The 19,672-nt window shown below is 41.4% G+C and overlaps 1 protein-coding gene across 2 annotated transcripts in view; it reads right to left on the bottom strand.

Moving 5' to 3' along the window:
* Ccdc81 (coiled-coil domain containing 81) overlaps positions 1-15,806 on the bottom strand; it is a 38,661-nt gene extending 22,855 nt beyond the window's left edge. Inside the window, exons 1-5 of one of the 2 annotated variants that reach the window (XM_052177617.1) lie at positions 15,728-15,806; positions 10,580-10,641; positions 8,490-8,646; positions 4,907-5,163; positions 2,217-2,296 (exon numbers count right to left, since the gene is read on the bottom strand). In XM_052177617.1, the coding sequence (XP_052033577.1) occupies positions 2,217-2,296; positions 4,907-5,163; positions 8,490-8,646; positions 10,580-10,641; positions 15,728-15,806 (635 nt within the window). The remainder of the gene's footprint in view (positions 1-2,216; positions 2,297-4,906; positions 5,164-8,489; positions 8,647-10,579; positions 10,642-15,727) is intronic. The other variant, XM_052177625.1, reaches the window with a different exon arrangement.
* Positions 15,807-19,672: the final 3,866 nt, after the last annotated feature.

Below are 19,672 nucleotides of genomic sequence, written 5' to 3'. Positions count from 1 at the left end.
GTCAAATCTGGGAGCCTGCCACGACCACATACCCTTGTACTGTGGGCTCCAAAAAGAGCTTGATATAAAGAAATTACTTGAACACTTCAATTTAGATTTTTCCCTTTGGTTTCAGTTTGAGTTTTTCTGTCTTTTTTACATCTGTGAGAGATTCCTGTCAGCTTAAAGTCACAAAATCATAGCCTGGTTATTGTAGCGTGCAACAGCGACTTCTCTCCTTCTTCCTCCTTCCATTTCCCCCATCCTCGCCCTACATTAAGAAGGAAGAGGAGGAGGAGGAGGAGGGCCTGCAAAGGTCTCAGGTGTGAGTCAGGGCACTCACACTGGAGTGGCAGTGTGTGCCCTTAAGTAAATTCAAGGACAAAACTTCACAGAAATAAACTCTACCTTTTTTTTTTTTTGAGTATCTGACTCTTCATCCCTATTTCAATACGCTCATATAGAATTCTTTAACCACCCCATAGAATACTTCAATCAAAAACCATCAAAAGCAGGTTCAGGAAAGGTGGCTCAGTAGGTAAAGGCACTGGCCTCCAGGCCCGATGGACCTGAGCAAGCTCAGTCCCTGGAGCTACGCGGGGGATGAAAAGAACCAAGGCCTCTAAGTTTTCCTCTGGCGGCATCCATTGCACAGAGCATGTCCATGTTCACACACGGATACACCCACAAATTAATTAATCAAGGCAAAACAAAAATGTATCTTCCCAAACAATGAAACTAAAATCAATTTGAATCCATTGGTTTATTTTTAAGGAGCAAAATAGCCATTTTTTCTAGCCTGAACATTCACCAGCTCTGTGGGCATTTCAGCTACTAGATGCAGGAGTCAGACTAACTGATTCTATTGAGCATGTGTCAACCCGCTCTTGGGGGGTGGGGGGGAGTTCCAAGCCTAAGCACAATAGGAGATCAGAAACATAAAATATTTGAGAAAAACATTACTCTGTGAGGTTGGCTGTTACTGTCCAAGCTTCCTTCGCCTGACCTGAATGCCAGTCGATGGCATGGCAATCACACGGGGGCTGGAGATCTCAAACTGCTCTTCCAGAAGACCCAAGTTCAATTCCCAGTACCCATGTCAGGCAGCTCCCAACCATATGTAACTCCAGCCTTTGGAGGGCCTGACACACACACCTCTAGCCTCTGAGGGCACCCACACTCATGTGCATTAAACACATGCAATTAAAAATAATAAAAATAAATATTTTTAAAAGGTTAAGAAAGTCAGAGCATACTGGGCAGTGGTGCTGCATGCCTTTAATCCCAGTACTCTCGAGGCAGAAGTGGCTGGATATCTCTGAGTTCCAGGCCTGCCTGGTCTACAGAGTGAGTTCTAGGCCAGTCAGGGCTGCACAGTAAAACCCTGCCTCTAAATAAATAAATAAATAAATAAATAAATAAATAAATAAATAAAATGTCAGAACACACGGTGACAGTGTGTGGGCCTCAAAATACATGCATACATACATATATACATACATACATGCATGCATACATACATACATACATACATACATGTCAGAACATACAGTGACAATGTGTGGGCAAGAGCCAAAGAGGAAACAAAACTCAAACCTCCAGGGCTCCTCTTTCAGTCTTCTTACTAACACTGTTTTATTTCATTTGCTTAAAATAGAAAAGAATTAAATGAATCTATACCTCTATAAAATGGGGGAAATTGTATATTATGCAATTATAATGAAGACTGACTGTACTACTACTGAGAAAGTTCCTAATTGTTGGACATGTGTTCCAAAGAGCATCTACTATTGCTGTTGTTACAATTATCACTGCCACCAGCAACCCCCAAGAGCAGCCACCATCCTCTCGAGGGTACAGTGTGCTTGGTCCTAATAGTCAGTGCTTAGACAGGACGTTTGCTAGGAGCTGAAAGAAAAAGAGGCAAGGGAGGAAGATGTGGAAGAGAACGGAGGAAGCCAGGCAAGTGAGAGCTTTACTAATATTGCAGGGACTAAGATGAGTGGCATGTAGGGTCAGAATCTTTTGGGTTCATCCTTCTAAAACATAACCATAGAAAACATATGCAATAAACTCCTGGTTGGTGCTTCTACAGAGATGGTAAAGAGGGAGAAGAAAGAGGTGAGAGACGGAGGCAGAAAGGGGAGAGAAGAGTGGAGACTAGTTTGGGAAATCTATGTGGCCCCATAAGCACAGAGAACTAGTGCCAGGGTTAACCCACAGGGCAAGACACTCACCTTGGAAAGGCCAGCGCGCTGTTGGGACGCTTTCCATAGGACTCCCTGCTAGACAGCACTGAGTCCATGGTGCCAGGCCTCTGCAGGACAGAGACAGAGATTATGCCTGAGCTGTGACAATGCTACCAGTGGGCTGTTTGTATTTCTTTGGTGCTTAAGGTCCAGCAAGGAGTCACCTCCCTCCTCAAAGTTCACCTGGGAAGCTGAAAATCAGTTCCACAAACGCTGCCCCCTCTCAAGGCATCTGCTCTTTTTTGAAAATTTCCCTAAGTGTTGGCACTTCTTTTAGACATCTTTGGAAAGTGAGCAAATGTCCAGAAACTATGAGATGAGTACAGCTCTGATTCCGCTCTTGGCCCTCAGGATGCAAAAAATGGGCAGTTCAGCTTCTGTGCCCTGCACGCTGCTAGCTGCTGTGGGGACCCCACTAGGCCCATAGGGGTAACAGTTGGAGCTGCCTGGCAGGATTTTAATGGGGTACTCCATGTTCAAGAGCAAGTAACCAAGAATTATTGTAGTTATCACTTTATATAATAACCGCATTATTACTGTGGATTAATCTGTACAATTATTTCTGAATGAATTCAATAGCCTACAAAGAACTTTAAAGAAATTTAAAAAGAGGCAATTTTAAAAAGTTTCCCAGGCCGGGCGGTGGTAGCACACACCTTTAATCCCAGCACTTGGGAGGCAGAGGCAGGCAGATTTCTGAGTTCAAGGCCAGCCTGGTCTACAGAGTGAGTTCCAGGACAGCCAGGGCTATACAGAGAAACCCTGTCTCGAAAAAAACAAAACCAAATCCAAAAAAAAAAAAAGTTTCCCATTCCCAAAGGACTATTTTATGGGACCATACTGAGGTTTAAATTATAGGAAATCTGTTGATCAAACTACAACATTTTCCAGTGTTTGCAGAGTAAATGAGACATTAAGGAGTTCTGATTAACCCGGAGCTCCAGGGAGAAACTCATCTACACTGTCCAGCCAGCTGCCCTGCACGCTGACTTCTCAGCTCCGTAACCCACTGTGTGCATGGTGCCTCTTGACCGTGATGAGAGGGACACAGCAGAACACCTTCATTGACCAAACTCTTTGTCATACAATGTACTCTCAAGGATGGCTCTTTTGCAGACTTTAAATGTTACATTTTAGAGTTCGGTGTACCAGATAAAACATCAGTTCCTTTTTAAATAGTGTTTTTAAAATTCAGCAGACTCCTCTAGAGTTAGAAAGAAGCCAGCCAGGTGTGTGGGCCGTTCTTGTAAATTCACAGATTCTGCCTTGTGTTCTCACAGTTTCCGTTTTCCACACACTGGTTCAACATCACTCTTAGCAATCCTGAGTAAAATAAGACTGTGTGAAAAACTCCAAGGAGATTCCTTATACAGGGCCCCACATCTCCAATCCCCACTGCACAGGTCCATGAGGGAGAAACAGACAGCTGGACCGTTTTCATAGTCTTTTCATTTAAAAAAAAAAAATCAATTGTGAAGCTGAGGAGACGACTCAGCAGTTAAGAGAACCGGCTGTTCTTCCAGAGGACCTTGGTTGGATTCCCACTGCCTGCTATGCAGAAGCTCATAAAGGTCTGTAACTTCATTCTCAGGGGATCTGACTCCCTCTTCTGGGCGTCACATTAAACATGTGCACAGACAAATGTGGGCAAAACACATTAAAACAAATAAAGTGAAAGAAAAAAAACCTTCAAAGCATGTTTGCATGGCTTGAATTAGGTTTTGTGGTAAACTTTCCTAAGATGAAATAGTACAAGCTGCAAAGGCTGAGTGCAGAGGAACCCTAGGCTTGAATTCCTGTGCTAGCTTGATCCGACTCACTTGGGCATCACAATGGACCTCTCTACACCTCCACATTCTGCTTGGAAAATCAGGTGGCCGTCTACGATGCTGCTTTTGTAGTATTTTGAGATTAAGTTCATAATGCATACAAGAGAGCTTTGTCACCAATGAGGTAGTATAAAATGTCCAGAACTATGAGTTTCTATCACTTCTTCTATTCCTCGGCTAGCACTGATTCAAATTTTGGGTGTCAAGGAATTGGCGATCTATAGCCAAGCATTTCCACACAATCGGGAAAACTGTCACTTAAAATATGTCAACACAAGGGTTTAGGTTTTTTTAATGGTATTTTGGGAGGCAAAGACAGTGGTTTGATACAGGGTGTCCTGGATGTCCAGGAATTCACTATGTAGACCAGGCTAGCCTCAAACTCAGAGATCTGCCTGACTCACAAGTGCTGGGATTAAAGGTGACCAACACCATGCCTGTTCTAAATAGACTTTTTAATGGCAGCATGACCAATCAGAACCACTGATTGGAAAGAGGGGTTATGTGTTGGCTAAATTTAATTATCAATTTAATCTGATCTAGAATTCCTGGGAAGACAGTTTCCGTGAGGGCTAATCTAATTCAGATTGTCCTGTGGGCATGCCTGTGGGGGACTATCTCAGTTGGCTCTGTGGATGTGAAATCAGCAGACTCCCTAGTTTTGACCCCCAGATTCCCCAAGACTGTGAGTGTGGTCTGATTAACTGTATTAAAATCCTGCCACCTTATATGCCTGCTGTGCCATACTGTAACCTGGAAGTGTGAGCTAATCTGAACCCTTTTCATCAGGCTGCCTTGCCACAGCAATAGAAATAAAACCAGGAAAGTTAGAAGAAGAAAACAATTTACATTTGCAAGGGCTTTAGTCAAGGTGCCGCTTCCATCTATGGAACAGAGGAAGTCCTTATAAAATCTCATCTTCACTTTGCTGTCTCTGATCGAAAGGACCCCAATTCCTTTGAATGTGAACTCCACGTTTTGTTTGACGGAAATGGATCTCGATAAAAAAAGTAATGTCTCCTTAACACATCCTTCTATTGTATCCCTGTTAAATGGACCCTCCAGGGATATCATGACAAAATTAAGTGGAACAACCGGAATATCACCTAGAGAAGAAAAAGGGTGGGAGAAAGGTGATTTTACTAAGATACATAATAGAGATTACGATAAAGGCACTTTTAAGTCATTACCTAATATTAAAAACAGAATTATCCATATTTCCCCCTTATATTTGTAATATTGTTGCAGAAAATGAATATAATGGTCATTGATACATGCACAATTTCACCTAAAAGTATAATATATTTTGTTCATAATAAAAAATAATTGTCTATCTAAATCACCTAACAAGGATTTTGTTTTCTCTAGGGGACGGAGCAGTGCTGAGCTGCCTTTGTTGAAGATATCTCTCATGAAGCTAAGTCTTACACACAGGTATCAAAGGAGCCGAAATGCAGGAAGCTTTCCTTTCCAAGGCGCTCGTAAGTGACAAGACAAATGAACAAGAGCGCATCATCCTTCAAAGGAAGCAAGGACCTCTTTGACTGCAAAGTCCACAGGTCAGCAAAAAAGTCAACAGCAAAGAGGCTGGAGACGACCATGGCAAATAGCAGAAATAAGCTAAAAGCAAGAACGAGAAGCAAGCTCCAAGAATCCTCTTAACAAGAATTAGTCTTTCAAATGCTAGTCCCAGCAGATGTGATCTTCACTATATCAGCTCAGTCTCCTTCACAGTAAACAATGATTCTCCAACATCTCTCTCCGCTTCTCTTTAATGTACGTTTCTTAAAACAGAAGGTCAGCTGGCCTGCTCTCCCACAGCCCATGGCATCTCTGCATAAAGTCTTCCAGCCCACTTATGTCGGGGAAGACTCTTTCTCTCATAGTGGATGAGCCAGTGGACACTTGCTAATCTCTCCTCTTCTGACCACCAGGGACCTGCTGATCGAGACCTCTGTCCTCTTACACCTGTGACATGGCTCACCAGCTTCCTTCTTGGTCTTCCTGCTGGTTTCCCTCTTCTAATACTCTTATACTGAGGGGTTATACTGGGCCACTGTTGTGATGTTCATGTATTTATCGATTTGGGAGAGTTGTTTTTTCCTCAGGATTCTATCCTTGGTTGCTTGTTTATATACTCTACTAGGTAAACTCACTCCAACCTAGACCTGTGTTCTCCGAGGTTCTTCTAAGCCCTGGGATCACCTCTGGCTAAACATCCCTAGGAGAATCCCAGAATGCAACACGTCTGAAAATGAGCTCATTATATTACCCATCACCATGAGCGCTCACTGTTCTCCAAGCAAGGAATCTGAGTGACTACATAGCTTTCCCCATTCTTCCTAGTGCCATTAGCTCTCCCCTGAACTGTCTCCTATTCTTTCTGCACTGCCTCTGCCTCTGCCTCTGCACGAACTTTTGTCTTATATAACCAACTTGTAGTAATCCAAAGAGCTCTATCGAAGCTAAAAACTGGATTAGTACCAAAGTGTACAGCTGCAAACATGTCAGCAGTTCCCATGGGATGAATCCTAACACCCTTACCACACGAGTGAGCTTTACGTTATTTTGTCATAATTATGTACCTGCCCCCAATTTGCTACAGTAAACAGACATGCCCAGGCTGTTCCCAGTGAGGTTCACTCTATTTCAAAGTCTTGGGGTGTTCATACAGTTCCTGAGATATTGTCCCACAGTTTCTCTATTGACAAAGCCTCCCCAGGTGGAGACAGGCAAGTTTTCCTATGCATGATATCTGATCTAGTTCCTGGACCTGGGCCGCTTTTCTACCTCCCTTAATCCTGAGAGCTTCAAAGTAAGAGCCACATATTATTGATGTCTGAAAATTACTCTGCAGTGTTTGATTATCTAGTTAATTAACAATGAGCTCCATTTGAACTCCAAATATAAGATGTAGACAGATTGTTATTTTGAAACTACTTAATTCTGATATTTCTGCACCCTATTAAAAAAATGAGTTGTAGAACTAAACTACTTTTTAAGATTATAATACAAGATCCAAAGTGAAGAATAAACTCAATTCTAAAGCAAATGTATTCTTTAAATAAAATCCACTTTATCTCTATTTCCTTTCAGACTGTTTAACGAGACATAAAATTTTAGGTGAATGGCTGAATTTTCTTCAAACCTGCCATACTGAATATATGCAAAGTACATTTTAAGTAGTTTGTTCCCATTTGTTTTTCCAGCGTACCTTTTGTTTGCTTGTTTGGTAGCTTTGGTTTTTTGGGGGCAAAGCTTTACTCTGTTGACCCAGCCAGCCTGGAACTCACTGTATAGCTCAGAGTGGCCTCAGATTTCTGGCAATCCTCCTACCAAAGGCTTGCAATAGCTGGGATTGCAGGATGAACCACTGTACCTGGACTCCTGGCTTACTTTCTCCTTATCATAGAGAGTTGCGATAGACATGAATTTTTCTGGAAAGTTAACTTGGAGGAAAGTTACAGTTTTCTATCGCTGCTGCCAAGGATAGACCATTTCTCTTTAGCCACATCTGAATGTGATGCAACCGAAGACCGAAGACACTAGAAGGAACACAGACCTTAGAAGCTGAGCCCTCCACGATGGGCAAAGCAGCACAGCAGGATTGGTGAAGGCCACACACTAAGACTGGATATAAGTTTATAAATACAACATGGTTTTGTTCATTACTGTAGCACTAGAGTCCTTGATAAGCATGTGTAGGAGAAGGAAGGGAAAGAGGGAGAAGGAAAGGAAAGGAAAGGAAAGGAAAGGAAAGGAAAGGAAAGGAAAGGAAAGGAAAGGAAAGGAAAGGAAAGGAAAGGAAAGGAAATATGGAAGGACTGTTTGGGGTATTAAAAACTATATTAATATACATTTAGTGCAGCTTTATTGGATTTTAACTTTTAATAATTTAATTATATACATGATAGAGACATTACTTTTTCCACAGATAAGTGAATGAAGGTTTTTTTTTTTTCTCATTACCCAGAGAACCTAAATTAGATTCCTCTTCTTTATAACCACTTTTAATTTCTTAGAATCTGAAACACAGGTTAAGCCTGTAGAACTCTGTTGTGTGGCTTTTAAATGAACTCCCTCTTCCCATGCCTTTAAGTTATTAGTATCTAAAATGGACTCCCCCAGCTGGTAGGATGACTCATTGAGTAAGGGCATGTGACACCAAGCCCTGAGGACCTGATTTCAATCCCTAGGACCAACAAGGTAGGAAAGCTGTGATTCCCATAGGTTGTCAGCTGACCCCCATATGCATCCTGTAGCACAAAATACACACACACACACACACACACACACACACACACACACACACGGAGAAGCACAAGTCTCTCAAACCAGAAACTAATACAGCACCTACCAAGTTTTACCCTCTCCATTTGTCTCAACGGGCCAATATGTTTCTGGAAAAATCTCAACTGTTAAAATAATTTACCAGGAGAAAACACTTTGTTTTGTTTGAGTCCGTGGGTCTGCACTAACTTCTCTGCCATGATAAACACCGGCCTCTGCACCAGAACAAACTTCTTGTTTCCCACCTCAAGCTGCTGCCTTGTGAAAGTGAAAGTTCCAAGTCCTGAAATCTGAACACCCTGAAAGGAAAAAAGGAGACAAAAAGAACAATGTACACAAATCCATTAAAGGACAGAGTTAGATAATCATCCAATTGCCAAAAAGACTGAAGATTTAAGCCTTAGGCTTAAAAATCTATTAATCTCTGTGAGGCCTTGTAGATAGATATACTATTTCTATGAAAATGTTTATGGGTACTATAGTTTTTAAAAATCTATATCAAATCTATATCAAATATCTATATGGAATAAATTCAATCATTTTTCAATTTACTGAAGTCTTGGTTTTCTTATTCTCTCAGATTTTTTGTTTGCCGTTTAAAGTCAGACAACTCTCTAGTGGAGGAGGCAGTGGAGGAATGAATGAGCAAGTACAGTCACGTATATATGACAATGCCAATAATGAAGACCAGTATCTTCTGTGTTAACTAATGAACCTGGATAAGTAGGTAGGATGAAGTGGAATCAAACAAACCAGTATCCAAGGAATCACCTGCACTGTAATCTTAGCCACTAAGTAAATGCAAATACCTCTTGACCTCAAGGTCTCTGATATGACATGTGATACCCTAAAGATATTATACACCAGCAGTTACAAATCCAAATCTACAAGAGCAGAAAAAAAAAGCCATGGAGTGAAGGGAGACACCTAGAGTGTATAATGGCCAGGACATGCATACATCTTTCATGCTGAGAGAACCTGCTGGGGCTGCAGACATGGTCACATGCAAAAATGGAAGATGAATATCATTAAGTCTGTTGATTTGTCAAGAAAATGGAGAGAGAGGAAAAAAAGCTTTACAAATACTCTGCCAATTTTAAAAGGCGATAAATAATTCAAAATCCCAAACCAGACAAAATAAGTTTGAAGAGTTCATTCAGCCATAGGCTGTCATGTTTAGGACATGTGAGCAGGGTATAAAAGTTCTACAACCTCCTAACTGCCTCCAAGCTCCTCCCAAAAATCTCTACCTACTTCAATAGCATTTAAACTCAAGACTTAACCTGAAGAAAGAGTCTAACCATCGGCAGTTTCTCATTTTGCACTAGCTGAATTTGCTTTCTGTATTTATACATTCCAATTTCAAGTTATTCCCAGAAAAAAATGGCAGAACAAGAAGTGTTATATCCTTCCACATCAATGCCAGGAACTATCAGACACAAATAGACCTCATCGAGTTTCTTTACATAAACTCAGGCTGAGCAGCCTGTGGTCTCTGTATCACTAAAAGAGAAAGATTTACACATGCACTGTTGTCTAAGGATAATATCCAGCTTGCCACAAATCCTATATGTATCAAAAAATAAAAATAAAGGAGTGGTAACCTAAACTACTCCCAATAAAAGTATTCAAGGTTGAGCCGGGTGGTGGTGGCGCACACCTGTGATCCCAGCACTCTGGGAGGCAGAGGCAGACGGATTTCTGAGTTCAAGGCCAGCCTGGTCTACAGAGTGAATTCCAGGACAGCCAGGGCTACACAGAGAAACCCTGTCTCGGAAAAACCAAATCAAAAAAACCAAAAAACAACAACAACAAAAAAAAAGTATTCAAGGCTGCATAAAAAATAGCTCTCTGTGAAGGGGTTTGCAACCTCATAGAAAGAACAACAATATCAACCAACCAGACCCTCCAGAACTCCCAGGGACTAAGTCATCAACCAAGAAGTACACATAGCTCCACCTGCTTATATAGCAGAGAATTGCTTTGTCTGGTATCAATGGCATCAATTGGAGCTATGAAGGCTCGATAGATTCCCAAGTGTAGGGGAATCAAGGGTGGGGAGATGGGAGTGGAGTGGATGGAGGAACACCTTCATAGAAGCAGGGGGAGGGAGGATGGGATAGCGGGTTTCCGGGAAAGGGGAAACTGGAAAGGGGGATAGCATTTGAAATGTAAATAAAGAAAATATCCAATTAAAAAAAAAAATCTCTGAATACTGTGTTGAAGGCCTACCTTGTGCATAGTTAGCTGCCGTTCCACAAAATCTGAAACATTCCCCCAGATAGTTGAGACTTCTGAAATTCAAGTGAAAATGGAAACAATTTATGTGAGCAACCACGTAATAGTATTCAAGCCTAGTAAGCAAAAGTGTGAATATGAAATGGATAATTAAATGGTAGTAACTTCTAATTCATACGGAACAGAATATAAAATCATTCCCCCAAATTAGCTTTCCCGTTAACTAAAAATTATGCCTATAAGTTCCAAAGACATGGTTTTAATTACAATAATAAGCCTGGTGGTGGTGGCGCATGCCTGTAATCCCAGCACTCTGGGAGGCAGAGGCAGGCGGATTTCTGAGTTCGAGGCCAGCCTGGTCTACAGAGTGAGTTCCAGGACAGCCAGAGCTACACAGAGAAACCCTGTCTCGACAAAACCAAATCCAAAAAACCAAAACCAAACAAACAAACAAACAAATAAACACAATAATAATAGGGCCTGGAATGTGGCTCAGTGAGCAGTGCTCACCCAGTATGTATAAGGCCCTAGCTTTAAATCTCAGAACTCTAACAAAAGGGGGGTTGTGTGACTCAGTTGTAGAACAGACATGAGTCCCTGTGCTCAATCTTAGCACTAAAAAACAGTAATAATAGTGAAAATAAAAATAATAGCCAGGCAAGGCGGTGGTGGTGCATGCCTGTAATCCCAGCACTCTGGGAGGCAGAGGCAGGAGGATTTCTGAGTTCGAGGCCAGCCTGGTCTACAGAGTGAGTTCCAGAACAGCCAGGGCTACACAGAGAAACCCTGTCTCGAAAAAACTTAAAAAAAAAAAAAAAAGGAAAAAAAACAAAATAATAATAATAATGTAAAGAAAGTCTCTCTAGAATAAAAGGAAATCAGTCACGCTTCATTTTATGTAATGCATGGAGTATTAATCAACTAAATCTGGTTGGCTTTTTGTCTTAATGACTCCATTCACAACCATTCCTAAAGTGTTCACTCTGGACCACATGAATTATATGAACATGGACGCTTACACTATCCTTATATCACAGGAACAAAGCCGAGGGCCACTGAGACATGAAAGGCTGCCTACTCTACACATTACCTGTCCCTACTCAGCTGCTTGGGCTAAACTCTCAAATAACGCTTTCCAAGTTGATGTGTCACTGTTAGACTCCAGCTGTCCCCTCTCTCCCCTGCTGTTGCTCTGAGGGCTCCCTGTGCATCTCAGTTCACCACATGATATGCTCTGGAAACAACAAATACACTAATGTATATCTACAATAATAACTTATAAAAACTAACTATGGGAAAGGGCTCTAGATAGTTTTTTAATAAATATATAGACTTCATAATTCTGTCCTTTTTTCATAATTCTATCTTGATTTGAAGACTTTCTGTATTTATTTTCTTATACTTAATTTAGTTCTTTTGCTACCCCCCCAAACTAGCAAAAACAATCAAAAATCAAACAAATGAACAAAAACAGATACCAATACTACAGAGTTAACATGTGAAATGAATATGTAGTCTGGATATGAGTTGCACTTAATATAGAATATTCTTTATCACTATCCTATGTCTAAACATATGTTATTGGTAATAATTTCCAATTAGGAACCTTTTACAAATCAAGAAGGCTAAATTTTAATTAAAATAAAAGACTAAGAAAATCTTTTGATCATTTCCAGCAGACTGACACTTGACATTGGAAGCTTGTCTCAAAAGGCAATTCTTCTCCAACAATTCAAACTGTTATTATTTTCTCTTAATGGCTTAAACTACTAACTAACGCAGGAAAATTGGAGCAGATAATTCTGACTTATCAGGGTAATAAAATGCTTTTTCACAAATAGTGTGGCAGGAAACAGGAAGGTTTGCTGAATAGGAGGGCAGCAGTTTTTCTGTGAGCATCTTGGAACCAGTTTAAAGACGGAAACTCATGACCAATGACGAACACAAGACACGTTGTGAACCGGTAGTGTGTGGTCTTTATAAATCTTGCCTTTCTTCCACTGTGCCCCAACCCATGGCAGTCACCCACCCTGCTCCGGCCCCTATAGCCCAAAGGATTCAACCCCTTATGGCTAAGAATTAACAAAGTCTATCAAAGGCCAGCAGTGGTGCTACGTGTCTTTAATCCCAGCACTCAAGAGACAGTGTTAGGTGGACAGCTGTGAACATGATCTACATAGAGTGTTCCCAGACAGCCACAGATACATTGTGAACCCCGTCTCAAGGAAAGGGGGCAGGGAAGAAGGAGGTCTGTCAATCAATACCAACTGTGTACTGAACTAAAAACTCTCATTGTCAACATAAATGTCATTAACTCACTAACTAACATTTCACCCTTCTGATTTACATGGAAAAATTTCAGGATTGTGATGGCAAAACTGATAAAAAGTTTATGACCACATAAAACGCAGCTCACATTTCAGGAAAATTATCTGTTCCAAAGAGGAAATGATTTAACCAGGGCCAGGAGAAACTGTATACTTTGTAACCAAACCCTGATGAAAAGTCTTTGATTTAGCTGGGAATCTGAGCATGGTCTTTGTTGATTGAGATAATGTTTCAAAGTCTATGGTAATGTTTTATTCAATAAAGTTGGACAGGCAGAATTACATAAAAGAGTTAATTGTTTAAACAGGAGTTTGCTTTTTCTCACTGGAAAAAGAGGCTCTAGGTCTCTACAATTCAACTAGAATAGATTTGTAAATGTTACCAATTAGGATTTCTAAATAATTTATCCTAATGATCAAGCTTTAGAAAGATTACCACTAAATTTCAAAATGAAAATAATTTCACCACTATCTAAAAATCAATTTCAATGTAACCTATGACATTAAGCAAAAAAGGAAAAGTCTGATCATTTGGCAAAACCCAGCATTCCTCCCCATACAGACACATGCACACGCACAAGGACTCAGAAAACTAGTATATTCGATGACTTTGCATCAGTACAAAGCAATATCTGAGATGGCTGACTTATAGAGAAGTTGTTTCTGGAGCTCAGAGATTTAGAGGTGTTCCAAGTTCAAGATCAGGCATCCCAGTGATTAGGCCTTTGTGTGATGGTGGGTCCTGGTGGGAAAGTTTGTGTGTGGAAGAGATTGTGTGGCCAAATATGAAGCTAAAGACGGGGAGGAAAGAGGAAGGACTGGTGCTCTGAAATCCCAAGGACGTGGCTTTAATAATCCTGTTGGAAGAACCTTCTTCAAATGAGCTTGTGTTTCCACACCCTGGGCCCTTAGACGAGTCACTGTCACATCACCTTCCACCTTGTCCCAGAAAAGACTGCAGGATCTTCGCTGACGGTGGTCATCTCTTTAACAACGATAGCAGACTTGAACTCTTTCCATCTTCTGCTCTGAAACTTGGTGTTCCTTACCTCTTTTGTGGTCTATTTTTTACATTAATTTCTCACCATAGATCAAGCTAAAAATTAATGACCATGGCATAGCCTGAATGTTACCCTATCTTGAAATTTCCTCTGCTAGGTAAATCACGCTGTTGTTCTTAAACTCATCCTCACACAAATATCCAGCGGGATTTGGCAGCGCATAACCACTTTTTGCCGCCCTAGACTCCAGCATCAATGGCCTCTCATCGTCCTGATACAGTCTTGGTTCTCTTCTTGAATCTCACACACAGTCTCTATTTTCCACAGTCCTATCCACACTCTGGTTTTCTCACTCTCACCAGAGTGACCCATTAAGCTTTGAGAACAATTCTCTAGCACAGAACTCAGAACCTCTCTGCACACCTCCTATAAGCCAGTTCCAAAAAGTCCATGCTCCTGTGCTCAGGTTTATTGCACCAACTGACTGCACTCCTGGGAATATTATATACTCAACAAATGAGCAGGAAAGGGAGGGTTATTCTGACTCAGGGTACAGGTCCTCATTGTGGAGAAGGCACAATGATTAGAATGTTTCAGTCTGTGGTGGCAGGAATCTCACGTGAATCGGGAAGCAGAGAGCCCAGTCTGGGAGTGGGGCCATACTATAGCCCTCAAAAGAATGCCCAGGGACCCTTCTTTGCCAGCTGGGTTGCACAATGTCCCCACACAGTGCCACCAAGCTGGATCTAAGTGTTCAAACATATAAGCCTATGGGAGTGGTTTCACAATTAAATCATAATTAACAAGGCTAATAGATAAAAGTGAGTTCTCTACAGAGTTGCAATAAATAAAGAGAATGTAGAAATGAAATACAACACAACTTATAATTCTAAAACAATGAAATATTTAGACATAGATCTTTAAAACATGTATAAAATCCATGACAAAATATTTACAAAACCGATGAAAGACATCAAATCAAATAACTGTGTAGTAGACCATTTCGTGGATAAGAAGGTTTAACATGTTTAACTAAGATGTTAGGTTTCTATAGATTCAGTACAGTGTCAGCTTCCGAGTGACCCATTGTTTTACATACCAACAAACTCATTTGAAGCTTACAAAGAGAAGCAAGACACAAAATAACCAACAAAATGCTAAAAGAGTAACAGGCGGGACCTGGAGTACATTACTCTTAATTCCAGTACTCTGGAAGCAGAGGCAGACAGAACTCCCTCCCCTCAAGATGGAGGGGAGGGGCCTGGACCTGGGAATGGTAACTCTAAGAAAATGTGCTAAAAAATGGACTGCATCTTGCTACTGCCCCCAGTGATTTTTCTGTGAATATTACTTGTTTACAAACATCACTTTTCTTTAATACACCTGCAAGATGTCAAGGACAAAAATAGCTATGCCCTTTCGTGAACTCTGAAAAAGAGTCATTTGGGACTACAGTGGGAATGCTTTTCTCTAGGAAACCACAAGGGTTTTAATCTTCTCCAGGTAATGTGAAGAAGGTTGTTTTCAGTACTAAGCGGTGCAAGGCTTCTCTTCTTCTTCTTCTTCTTCTTCTTCTTCTTCTTCTTCTTCTTCTTCTTCTTTCTTCTTTCTTCTTTCTTCTTTCTTCTTTCTTCTTTCTTTCTTCTTTCTTCTTTCTTTCTTCTTTCTTTCTTCTTTCTTCTTTCTTCTTTCTTCTTTCTTCTTTCTTCTTTCTTCTTTCTTCTTCCTCCTTTTTCTTTTAAATAAAAACCCAGAGACAGAAACACACACACACACACACACACACACACACACACCTGCATCAAGTCACTTACCCTCTTGGCTCAGCGTAGGCAGTGTGGGCAGCACTTGCCTGCACAGGTCCTGAAAACCTGGCCCAACCTTGTCCAACATCTTCAGTTCCGATTGACTCCGTGGTGCGTCCTCGATAGGTAGTCTCTTCTTTGTTATGTGGAGTTTGCACTATGGTGATTTTCCCACCCTCCAGCCCTCTTTGCCCGGAATTTAGGGTCCGCTTTTAAAAGTCTTGAAATGTTTTGATATTATTTTTTCCTTAAATCAACATACTTTGTCGCCGTCCCTCCCCCGTGATCTGGCTCGCGGATAATCTGTTCCCCCAACACGAAGCCAGAGCCCTGTCCCTCGCTAAACCAGAAGTGCACATCCACGCCCACCCAAACAGCGAGGGCTTCCTGCAGATGGAGGGTGGAGGGTTGCTGAACTGAAAAGGCCTTGGGAAAGGGACAGCTGAAAGCGTTGCTATGACGCGACAAAGGCTCGCTCGGTTGCTAGGGCTTCGAGGCCCGGCCCCTTAAGAGAATCTGATCCTTAGAGAGCTCAGACGGCCACTTCAGAAAGTCATTTTTAAGAGAAAGAAAGGAAAAGACCAAAAAGCAAAGCAAAAACAAAAACAAAACCTTTGTTCTTCCCTCTTACTCAGGGCAGGAGAAGACCTGGCCTTGAAGGTGGCCCATATTGTCATCATCCAGAGCAAACGGTGGTGTTGGAAGAGTGTAAGTGCGCTTTGCCAGATCTGTCAGATCTGATTAAAGGATTTGAGTTTGACCTGAGCTCTGTCAGGCTTGGTTTGGTTTGGTTTCCAGGCTCCCCTCTTTGGACCTGGAGGGCTGGAGAATGAAGGCGGAGTTTATGGTTTTATTTCCGCTCTCTCTTTTTCCCCCTCCCTATTGAGAAAGGAACGAGGCAGACCTACTCCTGAAGGTGACTTCCTGCCAGCTACGCACGCACAGGTCAAGCCCGTGCAGATCAAGAAACAAGGCTGTCAGCATCACAGAAGTGCCCTGCCTTCCCCTGCGGGCAGTATTCCACCCTAAACTATACATTAGCTTTGGCAGTGTTTGAACTTTCTAAGACATATAACAGATATTGTTCTATATGGCTCTATCGTTTGTGTGTGTGTGTGTGTGTGTGTGTGTGTATGTGTGTATGAGAGAGGGGGACAGAGAGAGAGAGAGAGAGAGGAGAGTCATGTGGTAGCTATCTGTTCCTTTTGACTTGCCTATTTCTGTGTGAATAAAGGACAAGTTATTTTCCATTTCCCTGTTGAGAAGCATTTGAGTTGTACTCATTTGTGGGCATCAGGAATAATGCTACAGAAATCATCCTCCTACAAGACTTTTTTGTAATATATTCTCATCTCTCATGTGTATGTAACTCAGAGTACATTGGTGGGTCGTGGAAAAGACACGTGACTGGTTTAGATAATGCCAAGCGGTGGTTGCTGCTCTGGAAAGCCCAGAGGAGCTATTAGCATGTGTCGTGAACAGAGGCCAGAGATGATGAACCACCTGGAGGAGAAAATGCTCCACAGTTGTCATTTTTAACAGCTTCTCTGATTTACATGTAAATACCAATGCACCCCCTCAAAAAAAAAAAAAAAGACTGCTTTGCAACTGAGAATAAAAAGGCTGCAATCCGTACACTTGAACCAGGGTGTTTTCCTTGTGTTACCTTGATAAAGACTATTATACAGATATCATATGCCTCACGGTGCCATATTTGGACATCAACACATTGACATACAGTGTTTGTAAACTTGAAGCAATGTGGACTCCCTTGGAAAGAGTCCCAGTGAGAGATTCACTCGATTAGATTTGCCTGTGCACCTGCCTGTGAGGATTGTCTTGGTTACATTCATTGATACGGGAACATCCAGCCCACTGTGGGTGGCACCATGCCATGGGCAGGGAATCCTAGATCCTGTCTGTGTGGAGATGGGGCTGAGCACAAGGTAAACATGCACCGCACTTTCATTTCTCCCTGACCAAACCACAGTGAAGTGCCTGCTATTCTGTCTTCCTGCTATAAAGGGACTATAACCTAGAACTATGAGGTGAAATAAACCCCTTTCCCCTCTAAGTTGCTTTGGGGGGGGCGCGGTGGGAGGTAGTTTCTAGACAGGGTTTCTCTGTGTAGCCCTGGCTGTCCTGGAACTCTCTCTGTAGACCAGAATGGCCTCAAACTCAGAAATCCACCTGCCTCTGCCTCCCAAGTGCTGGGATTAAGAGCATGTGCCCCCACTGCCCGGCTCTAAGTTGCTTTTTTATCAAGGTAGTTTATCACAGAAACAGAAATGAAACTATAATAACACTTTATATTACTTTAATATCTCTACCATGCAAAAGAAACTGTATTCATTTTTTTTAAGTATAGGTAGGTCAGTTATACCATGCCTGGGCATATACCCAAAGGACAGTTTATCCCAGCCTGGGCTATTCTACATCCCTTCTCAAAAGGAGCAGAGATGGCAAATATCTATAATCCCAGTACATGAGAAGAAAAGGCAGAGAATCAGAAGTTCAAAGCCAGCCTGAGCTATACTACATCCCATCTCAAAAAGAACACCAAGAAGAATCCTTTAAAGAAACAAATATAATATTGGGAATTATTTCTTTTTAACCATATTTTATGTATAGCAATGTGATTTACATATTAAATAATACTACATAGAATGATTTGATATACTTTTAAACATAAACAAAATTGCTCATGCCTGACCCTTGTCACACGGAGGTTACAAGTGGCATATCTCACATGATGGACACATATCAACTAAAGGGCCTAATGCCTGGGGGAAAGATGAAAGCTGATCGTAGGCACATCTTATGATTCTTCTTGGTGTTCTCTCTATGACCAGAGAGGCTCTGTTTCTCTAATTGAAGTCTGCCTTGGGACTGGTAGTTAAAATTCAAGTATTCAATGACTCATTTTCTTTCAGTTTTATTTTGACTCCAGGAAACATAAGTTAACTGTGATATACTGCAAGTCTCTTTAATAACATATAACAAGTGTCATGTTCAAAGTAAAAAGACAGTAGAAAGGAACTCCAAGGAAAAAATGCTATTTTTAAAAGGGGAGAGGGGTGGCAAGCAGGAAAAAGCCAGGCATGGTGGAACATTGAAGGATACAAGCATTCGAGAGGCAGAGGCAGGGGGATTTCAATGAGATTGAGGCCAATCTGTTCCAAAGAGAGAGTTCCAGGCCATCCAGGGCTATCTATATAAGACCCTGTCTCAAAATAATTAAAAATAGACTATATCAAAGAAGTGACGTCATTATTCTGCACCCTCTGCAGGACAGAAACCACACAATAGGTTTCATTGTGTATAATAAATGTGGTCACAATTAATAATAAATATGATAGTGATATGTATAATACTATCCACGTATAAACAGGAGGAAAATCAATCTTAACCTCTACACCTGGCCTGCCTCTCTTGCATGCCTCCATCTTTCTTCTGTTTCACATATGCTACAGTAAGGAACCTAGCATTCAAAGACCTGCATGCACGCTTAATTAATGTAAATGGGTTTATGTGGCTAGATAAATATCGATATTTCTGAACCCAATTTTCCTCTTTCTATACAAATAATGTTAAAAAAGAAGAACATACACCCAGATAAAAGGTATATGGGACACTGATGGCCTTGTACACTGGAGCTTCTGTCCCCATCAAAGAGTTAGAGTGTGCCATCTGTGACAGCTCGGATGTAAAATGTTCTCACAGACTTATGTGTTCAAATGTATACCTGGTCCTCAGAGAGACACTAATTAGTGGGCTAAGACCTAGCTATACAAACTAGGTCACTGGGGCAGAGTTCAGAACTTGAAGTCTGTAGCTTGACCCAGCTGGGCTTTCTCTTTCTCTATCCTATGGGTAGAGAGAGTTCACACTGCTGATGGCACAGCCAAGAGTCATGCCTGCTGACACTTCCACAAACATCACGAACTATACCCT

The sequence above is a fragment of the Apodemus sylvaticus genome, chromosome 1 (genome assembly GCF_947179515.1).
Source record: "Apodemus sylvaticus chromosome 1, mApoSyl1.1, whole genome shotgun sequence".
NCBI classification, from domain to species: Eukaryota; Metazoa; Chordata; class Mammalia; order Rodentia; family Muridae; genus Apodemus; species Apodemus sylvaticus.
The sequence above is the reverse complement of the archived record's forward strand: the minus strand, read 5'-3'. Positions and strand labels throughout refer to the sequence as shown.